The sequence below is a fragment of the Simochromis diagramma genome, unplaced genomic scaffold (assembly GCF_900408965.1).
Source record: "Simochromis diagramma unplaced genomic scaffold, fSimDia1.1 OVJJ01000585.1, whole genome shotgun sequence".
Taxonomy (NCBI): Eukaryota; Metazoa; Chordata; class Actinopteri; order Cichliformes; family Cichlidae; genus Simochromis; species Simochromis diagramma.
Genome location: NW_024387398.1, coordinates 6805940 through 6815899, shown reverse-complemented (window position 1 = coordinate 6815899; position 9960 = coordinate 6805940). Strand labels below are relative to the sequence as shown.

Genomic DNA, 9960 nt, shown 5'->3' with positions numbered 1-9960 from the left:
ATTGAACAGTGCATTGGGAGCAGTTCTTGAATTTTCCAAGTCGTAATCATTTTTACTTATCTTAATATAGGTATTGTATGAATAGCCTATTACAAATTTCTATATATGTATAAGTACTCTAAAAGCCGCCCAAACTGCAGACTTTCAAAATATTTATGTGACCTTTAGGTGATTATGTAGGAGGGAAAGTGTTAATGAACGATTTCCAGGATTCGAATAACTGACATCACCTCTGAAAATGTATTTTAAAGCACAGACACTAGTAAGACTTAACCCAAAACATTTACTCTGTCTGGAGGTGTTCCTTCTGCATCAACCATGCCAATTATGACACAGAAAGTCATAAAAGAGCCGCACCTGGCACAGAAGCAGTGTCAGCATTCAATGTGAGCAGTACTAGCCAAACTGGAGACACTTAATGAAGCTTAGGCAAATATCATTAAGCAAGTGTTCGAAGACGAAGAAGCACAACAAAATTCAGCCCTCGAGCAGGAAATCTAATTGTGGGTTTGGATATGTAGCAGTATTTTTCCCGGCCTGAAATGTGTGCGAAGTCAACATGTGTTCAAGGATATGTATAACCTAGATCAGGTTAGTCATGATTGTTTTATTATAAAATAAAAGTAATGTTTAAGGAAATTTCCAGGGAGAATAGAGAATCATAATGACAGAGGACACAAGGCCAAGTTAATTAAAAATAAGAAAAACTACATTTCTTGGTTATTCAACATAACTTTATTATTTATTATTTTTTAATATAAGTTTTAGAAAGAATTCTGAAGACATTCAGAAAGAGGATGTCTCCCCCTTGTGGCAGAAAATAGGTAATAACATTTTTCAAAAGCCCTTCACTGTATTATTTACAGCATATTTTACAAATCACTTTGTTTAGGAAGAAAAAAAACAGTTTGTCTTGTAGAGTGAAATCTTTTGCCTGAATATTCTACATGAACATCACAACAGCAAGAGACTGTCCTTGGCAATCTCAGTTTTTTGGTCTACGCCTGTGATAATCTCTGCATCCGTCTGTAAAACCAAGAAAACAAGATCTAAGGCTTTCCTCCATGCTTCCTGTTTCACGCTCAGATTATCATAGATTTCCACTGCTCGTGCTTCATTGGGTTTTGGTGCTGTGAAGACTTCATTATCCTGATTTTCACTGTTTAAGAAAAGTTGTGGGGACTTTGCAGCATTGCCTAGATAGTCCTGCAGTTGTTGGCACACCTCAGTCCTAGCTTTGACTTTTGAAATTCTTCCAGTGTTAACCATTACAGTGGATATGTAATCTATTAAACCATCTGCCATGAGGTCCAACACTACACGCCTGTAGTGGTTGGTTCCTCTCTCACCGTTCTTTTCTCTGTGACACATGACATGATACTCCACTCGCTTTTGTAGGTGATGAATGCAAAGCATTTCTGTCCCACACGCCCCTGGTAGAAGAGCTCTGTCCTTTAGTGCATAGTGTAAGCGATAAGCACAGGCCCAAAACTGGTCCTCCAGGGCCTGAAGCTTTCCATGTATAGAGCTTGTAAGGATTACTGTAACTAGCCCGCTGTTGCTGCCAGTTGAGATATTCACAGCCAGGCAGTACTTCTCGTGGCTACTGAGGTCTTTCCATATTGCAACCTTCGCCCCAGTGCCAACATTTTGCTTGCTCAGTTGCGCAGCAAAGGTTACCGGAACAACTCCAGACAAGCTGGCAAATGTCTTCAAAACAGAAGCCTTCACATTTTCCACTACAAGTATACGATGCCTAAAACAGTGCTGAATCACTTTTTCACAAGCGTGCCCATGGATTAGTATCAGGTTCACTTCCAGGTTCAGCAGATGTGTCACAGTCCGTTCCACCCATCCGTCCTCTTTGCTCGAACTCGAAAAATCTATATGATCCCTCACACGGTGCATACCTGTCGGCCTGTTAAAGCCAAGATGGCGGTAAGTATGTGATAAATCTCCATTTATGAGAACAACCTTCAGTTGTTGTTCTTTTAAGTGATGAGCGACTGTAGCCTGTTCAGCAGATAAAAGAACAACACAGCCAAATACAACGCACCCGTGATCCTCTGGTAAACCAGGGAGCATACAAGTCACCACTTTAGTAATGTCAAATATGGGATAGCTCACATCTTCTTCATTAGTTTTTGACTGCATCCGAATAACTTCGACTACAAGTTTCATTGCATCATCACAACCATGACTCAGTCCCTCAGCAATGTGTACAATGTCAGGAAGCTTAGGCTGAGGAGACTGTAGCAATACTTTGGAGAAATCTTCAGACTTCATCTCACAAAAATGTCTGCTGAGTTTTATTTTTCTCTGTTCACCGACGGTCAGAGTCTTGACGTCAAACTTTATTGTTCCCCGCATGCTGCACAATGCAGGCGATGAATTTTTGATGGGTTTCTTGGACACTTTCACAGCACAACTCTCTAACGATGTCACACCCAGACCATCAATTGAAACGGCACATTTCCTGCAAGCATCCAGACATACATCCATCCCTTCAGACATTGCTGAGATTATGTTCCCTACTGAAATTCCTCTCTGAAGACAGTCCAGGGCAACACGGCTCCAGGCCCCCGCTAGGAACAGCAGGCATCCCGACCCTGTATGGTAGACCTTCTGGTGGGCTTGAATAGTCTCATAAACCAGCTGACCCACTGCACAGTTCAGCTCCATGGTCTCAATAATGCGAAAACACGAGCACACAAGAGCAGACTCCCCACTTTTGTCATCTTGGATAAACTTGTACTTTATACAAGGGCCCAAAGAGCAATGTGAGATTCCTGCCAGCGCCAACAGTTTCTGCAGTCCAATGTGCTGTCGATGGTTTATGATTGTACTTCCCAACATCATTCAAGGACTGTGAACTGTAAAAGAAAATTTTTAAGTTTGGTCATTTCTAAACAAAAAAAAGTCCTCACAAACATTTGCTTTAGTTCGGAAACATGATTTGTGTTTTTAAAGTAATAAGTCACAAGGCACAGTAACTAAGTATAGGCCCTCAGATTTCCTTTTCTATCCATCCATTCTCTTCTGCTTATCCTTATTTGAGTCGCGAGAGGGCTAGAGCCTATCCCAGCTACCATAGGGTGAGAGGTGAGGTACACCCTGAAGAGGTCACCAATCTGACACAGAGCACACCTCCTGGAAATTCAAATTTATTATACAGTATGGTACTGTAATCCTCAAATGAAAAAAGATTTGTAAGAAACTAAAAGGGCGCGGGGGAGGGGGGATTGCGGGAATAGCTTTTTTTAATGGCCCTATTTGTTTTTATGCTGTTTCTTTTTTTTATGATAGACCATCTTCTACTACTTCTTTTGCCTGCTCCCTTTAGGGGTCACCATAGCACATAAGCTGGCTCCATCTCTACCTATCCCTACCTCTGTCACACCAACCCACTGCATCTCCTCCTTCACTACATCCATGAACCTATATGTTGTCTTCCTCTTTTCCTGCCTGACCTAATCTATCAACCTGTTCATCACCACTGTGAACAAGAATGGGCTCAGAGCAGATCCCTGATGTAATCCCACCCCCACTGTAAACCCATCTGTCACTCATACTTCAAACTTCATCACTATCCTCATAAATGTCCTGCACCAGCCTCAGATACTTCTCTAACACTACTCACTCCCTCATGCAGTACCACAATTCCTCTCTTGGCAGCCTATTGTATGCTTTCTCTAGAGCAACAAAGACAGCCTGAAACTGTTTTGACCTTCTCCACATGTCTCCATCAACATGTTCAAAGTGAACATCACATCTGTAATTCTCTTTCTCGGCTTGGAGCCGTACTATTGCTTACTGATTGTAAACTCACTGGTTAACCTAGCCTGAACAACTGTTTTCCTTAGTTTAATGGCATGACGTGTCAACTTTACAGATATTGTAGAAAGTTCTAATCTAGTTAATTAAGGGTTTCAATCATTTTTATGCAGAGAAGCCTTAACCTGAGTCATCACTGTCAACTGAGCTGTTTTCACTGTCAGTGTGGGCTTTTTTTTAAACAAAAAAAAACAAAAACAAAACTCGTTTTACTCTGATAACAGCAATGAAAATAGCAGCTTGGCAAGTTTGATATTTTGTTTCTTTTCCTTTTTTGTCCAGGGAAACCAAACGGTTCATAGGCCTTTCACCCCCTCATCACGTGTCTTTTAAGATTTAAGCAGTTAACAGCCAAGCACTACGAAATGGAAAATCGTATTTGCAGACAGATGGCAATCAGCATATTGACATTTGACAGATATAATGGGTGCAACCCACATATTTTTTAGAGGTAAAACATTGCTACTCATGAAAAACTGACGGGTATTAATTATTCCTCCAACACTAGCAGCGAGTTTTGTCAATGCCTGCACTTCACTCAGCATCTTACAAGTCAGCTTACAAGCTAAGCTAACAAACCAGAGACAAGTTTACTTCAAAACTGCCCGTGTCTGTACCTTAATCCAAGAGCAGAACCCCCCCCCCCCAGAAATGACTCTGCAAAATGACGCTGTAATATAAACTTTTTACTATCCTCAATGAGTATACTTTTACCTTATTTCAATAGTGTACGAGGCATTTATATTACGCCTGGTCCAGCTCAACCGATTAAACACTGCGCATGCGTTTTGTTTCCTAGTTGCTGGGCGACAACAAACTGTCCGTATGATTGGCTGAAACTGTTTTAACCCGCCTACTATTTTTTGTGATTGGTTAAGCAGGTTTCGTCAGCGTGCTTTCATCATTTGTATTGGCTCTCTCGGATGTCTGTTCACAAAAAAACTACACGGTCGTTGCTACCTGATTTGTTGACATCAGACCATCAAACAAAACAGAGGTTTCCCCGTCGGGATCATTTATTCAAATGGTGTGCATTTATTTAATTATGTAAAGTAACTTCATAAACGAATGTTTAATGAACATTTTAAGAAGCTGTGAGATTTGCCATAAAAAGCCGTTAGTTTTAACTTGATTCTCTTCGGTCTCCCGGAACAGCATTTAAGCTAGTTAGCACAATAATGACCTAAAATAAGATATGTACCGCGAGTCTCGTTGCTGTTAACTTAGTTACTTAATAGGCAGCTTTTGTGATGTATTGATATTGTATTTCATAGGCTTCAAGTTACCGGAAACCAACTTCCTCGGCTAGCCAAAGGAAAAAGACGGATTTAAAACACGACCTGACTGAGGAGCAAAAGCAAGAAATTAAAGAGGCTTTCGATCTCTTTGACACAGATGGAACTGGAACAATAGACGTGAAGGAGCTCAAGGTTGGCTTTCTAGTTAAATGTGTATTGATAAAAGTTAAGTAAGGAAAACATACCGCGGTCACAACACCGCAGCAGCTTCAGTTTTCTTTACTGTTATCTGTGTCACAGGTTGCCATGAGAGCTCTGGGGTTTGAACCAAAGAAAGAAGAGATCAAGAAAATGATTGCAGACATTGATAAAGAGGGCTCTGGAACGATTGACTTTGGTGACTTTCTCAGTATTATGACACTGAAAATGGTGAGTGTTTTACCGAAAGGAACAAGAAAACTTCTCTGCAGTTAAGTTGGAAGTTTTACTGTCTGAAAATAGCACTGTCCTTAAAACTGTTGGGGCTAAATCAAGCATTTGTGTGTTGTTTCGACAGCTGTTGTTTTGGAGCAATTCTAAACATTGCAAGAATTTGCTAGATATAGTATCTCTCTCTCTCTCTCTCTCTCTCTCTCTCTCTCTCTCTCCCTGTCTCACACACAGACACATTTGTAAGGCTAGTGTATTTATGGGTTGACCCATGAAAAACTTGCCAAATCGTCTCTGCCAGTGCTTGTTCTGCTCTTGACTCTTGTTGGAGCTTCTGGTACCTCAGATGTTGACAATCAGGTGCCTGATTGGCATCTGATTAGCATGGGTCCTGCTACAGTGAGCAAATACATCACGGCACTGTACATGCAAAGTCACCAACACCTTTCTGGCTTTCCTGTGTCCTAAATAAATAGCACAGTAACAGTAGATCATAGAAAAAGGTTTTCTTCAGACTGAAAAAACTGTAGATAACATTTAGTGTGGCCACCTGTTCTTTACATTACAAAACATATTTCCATTCAAGAGTTATAAAATATACTGCATGCACACTCTTTATGTCTGTGCTTTGTAAAATGTGCTTCACTTCATTTCCTACACACATTCTGCAAATTATGTTCATATTGGACTGCATTTGGAGCAAAATTTAAAAAAGAACATTTTGCATGTTTTTAATTTGTAATATATTTATATGTGTATTCATTTTTGATGAGAACAGAGTGAAAAAGACACAAAAGAAGAAATACTGAAGGCTTTCCGGCTCTTTGATGATGACTGCACGGGAAAAATCTCATTCAAAAATCTCAAGAGAGTTGCCAAGGAGCTGGGTGAAAACCTCACAGATGCAGAGCTGCAGGTATAGAGATTCTTCATTACTTTGGAGTATTTACAGTTTTGTTTTTTCGGGGGGTGGTTGCACTTTTTCATCTACATAAAAGATTTTGTTTATACTAAGAATAACTTTTGTATATTTAATGAAGCCATGCTAAATCCATACCATGAAATAGTATGAATACCTGTGGGTCAAATTTGGAAGATTATTTTGACATATAAGGAATCACAGAAGATGAGCCTGATAAAAACCAAATGTAGGTAAAAATTAGACCTTGGATAATGTTATAAATAGTTTAGTCCAACCAACTATCCCACATAGTGATTATACAGCACTGTAAGGAAGTCTTTGCCCCTTCCTTATTTCTTATTTTTTTGCATATTTGTCACACACTGTGGACACACACTAGCTATTCACAGCTACCTGCTCCTGTGTGAAGAAGTAATCCCCCCTCCCCTTTTTAAATCATGAATTGATGACTCATCCAGAAGGTCACAAAGAACCGAGAACAACATCTAAAAAAAGTTCCAAGAGTGAGTTCTAACCAAAAAGAACATAAAGGTTATTCTCACAATTGCCAAAAATGTCTTGTTGATCTCCAAGACCATGACGAGACAAAAAGTTGAACTTTTTGGGAAGGCTTGAATCCCGCTACATCTACAATAAAACAAACAGCATTTTATAAAAAGTACATCGTAGCAACATCTGGGCCTGCTTTGGTCAACTTGACTTAATTGACGGAACTTTGAGTTCTGCTCTCTACCTGAAAATCCTAAAGGAGAATGCCTGACCATCAGTTCATGCCAGGAACGTATGCACACTCAAGTTATTCAGCAGGACAATGATCTGAAACACACCAGCAAGTTCACCTCTGATTGGCTTAAAAAACAACAACAAAGAAAACACAAGTCACGACTGATTAAGGTGCTTTGGCATGACCTTAAACAGGCTGTTCATAAGGCTGAATTAAAACAGTTTTGCAAAGAAGGGTAGGACACACTTCCTCCACAGTGATGTGAAAGGCTGATTGTCTAGTTATTTCGAATGCTTGATTGCAATTTCTACTGCCAAGGGTGGTAAGACCAGTTATCGGGTATACTTTTTCACATACTGGCAGGTAAATTTAGATAGCTTTTTTCCCTCAGTTAAATTAAAAACATATAAAAAATTTTAAAAAAAATTGCATTTTGTATTATCAGGTTATTGAAAATGATTCCTGAGGTAATGATGTTCAAAAAGTTGGGTTTTGAGAAAAAAAAACCCCATCTTGAACAAAAACAAGATTTTGAATTTAGATTGTGATATTTGTAGTGGGTGTAAACTGATTTAATTTTTAACAGAGCGTTTTTCAGTTCTGAAAAATACAATATGGTTTTCTCCTTTACATAAAAACTGATAAGGGCTCAGTAATGCTGGGAAAAATGAAATGAATTAATAAGAACAAAGTTTTTCCTACTGCTCTGCTGCTCAGTACTTTGAGAGCCTGCAAGTCACTCTGCAGTAACTATTCATAGTGTAAAGATTAACATTTTTATATGTAAATGAACCGGTGCATCGCTTTTCTACTCTACTTTATATGCCTCATTCAAACACACACTCATACAAGCTCTTTTTACCTACACACAAGTTCTTTCTGTCTAACATTCACATACAGTCGTACTCCAATGAGCACATCAGAGAGCAACTTGTTGTTCATTATCTTGCACAAGAATACTTTGGCCTGCAGACTAAACCACCAACCTTCCAGTTAGTGGATGACCTGCTGCACCTCCTGAGCTACAGCCACCCCAGCTGGCTTTGTTAAATATACTAAAGTACAAAAACATTGCTCATTCTGAAGGGGTCAGGTGGGATCCTTTCGCTGGTTTGACTGATTTTAAATTCGCTACCTCATATTTAAAATATTGTAGTACCTCTACTACAGTAAATTGTATAAGTGGTACAAACCGTAAAGTAATACCACATGTCCAGAAGCCAAGAATTTTTTTTATTTAAAGAACAATACATACTTAGAGGAACCACTATAAATACATTTCTATATAAGTACCAAACGTATTGTCTCTCTTCTCATATCTCCCAGTTCCTCTAATGTTGGTATGTTCTTACATGTCACAGTAAAATAGTAGTAACTGTATTATTTTAGGTGGGGTTTTCCTGGGTAACCTTTGCAGTCAAATGCCATGCATGAAACACAAAGTTACCTGAAGTCAGTGTGAGAATTGTTCCAGTTTGATGCTCTCACTTCCTTCCCTTTGCTACATCACATTTATTATCCTTTCAGGAAATGATTGACGAGGCAGACCGAGACGGGGACGGTGAGGTCAACGAGCAGGAGTTCTTGCGGATAATGAAGAAGACCAATCTTTATTAAACCTCAGTGTCTTAGAACCTTTGTATTGTAACTTTTTTTGGAACATTAGTTTTGTTTGTATGGAAATATTTTAATATGTTGTATCTTTGCACACGCTTTTATAAAATTGCAAAACCAATAAATCTATTTCATCAGAGATGATTTGTCTGTTACATTGTCATTATGAAAGCCTTTATTTAAACATAAGACTCATTGAGTTATCTTTTTCTACAAAAACATAGAGTTTGGCTGATAATACAAAAATATGAATTATACAAATCATGTGCAAGTGTGATTTAGGATACACCTAGTACAGGATAAAGAATCAGAATATTATGAAAAAGGTTTTGTTTGTTTTTTTGTGGTAATTTTGTTCTAAAAGATGAACATAATTTTATTATGTGTAGGTGAAATACACTTAGCAGTTAACTGGGACTTCTTTACATTGAGTTCCTGCATCAGTGCAGTGAGGAATGGAGGCAACCAATCCAAGCTGCTTTGATAAAGGCCTTGTGCTCTTCTCATTTTTGGATCAGGCATTTATCTATCCAAATGGAATGGATAACACGGGTTTACTGGCCAATCAGATACAATAATAACATGGTCAGCAACCATTTGCTAGTAGTTGTGGCCTTGTGGGCAGGTCCTACTACAAAAGGAAGTCTGTGTTCCCTTAAAGCTAATTGGGAAATGGAAGCATCTTTAAAATCTCCTGGAAGATTTAAGACCTGGTAAATGGTAAAATGGTAAATGGCCTGTATTTGTATAGCGCTTTACTTAGTCTCTAAGGACCCCAAAGCGCTTTACACGTTCAGTAATCCACCCATTCACACACACATTCACACACTGGTGATGGCAAGCTACATTGTAGCCACAGCCACCCTGCGCACTGACAGAGGCGAAGCTGCCGGACACTGGCGCCACCGGGCCCTCTGACGACCACCAATAGGCAACGACAATGTGGTTTCTGTCCCTCTCCAGTCATCTCTGACACTCTGGCTTTCAAATGCAAAAGTTGACGTGAAAAGGGGACTTTGGACCACTGAGCAACAGCCCAGTTCTCTCTCTCCTCAGCACAGGTATTACAGTTCTGCTGCTGGTTCAGGAGTGGCTGTGATATCAGGACTGCAGCCCCTTTGCTCAAAATATTTGTGCATCGTGGCTGTTGATGTACTGACACCAGCTTCAGTCCGCTCCTTGCGAAGCGCTTCCAAGTT

General features: G+C 39.5%; 2 protein-coding genes across 2 annotated transcripts; one reads left to right on the top strand and one right to left on the bottom strand.

The window, feature by feature from the left end:
* Positions 1–716: 716 nt before the first annotated feature.
* On the bottom strand, positions 717–4648 carry bbs12 (Bardet-Biedl syndrome 12). The gene is made up of 2 exons (XM_040010441.1): positions 4549–4648; positions 717–2873 (listed from the first exon to the last, which is right to left on the bottom strand). The coding sequence occupies exon 2, from the start codon at positions 2857–2859 to the stop codon at positions 955–957; it is 1905 nt and encodes a 634-aa protein (XP_039866375.1). The 5' UTR covers positions 2860–2873; positions 4549–4648; the 3' UTR covers positions 717–954.
* An 86-nt stretch (positions 4649–4734) lies between these two features.
* cetn4 (centrin 4) lies at positions 4735–8902 on the top strand. Its single transcript, XM_040010448.1, has 5 exons — positions 4735–4861; positions 5109–5264; positions 5373–5501; positions 6280–6417; positions 8675–8902. The coding sequence occupies exons 1-5, from the start codon at positions 4859–4861 to the stop codon at positions 8762–8764; spliced, it is 516 nt and encodes a 171-aa protein (XP_039866382.1). The 5' UTR covers positions 4735–4858; the 3' UTR covers positions 8765–8902.
* The last annotated feature ends 1058 nt before the right edge of the window (positions 8903–9960 follow it).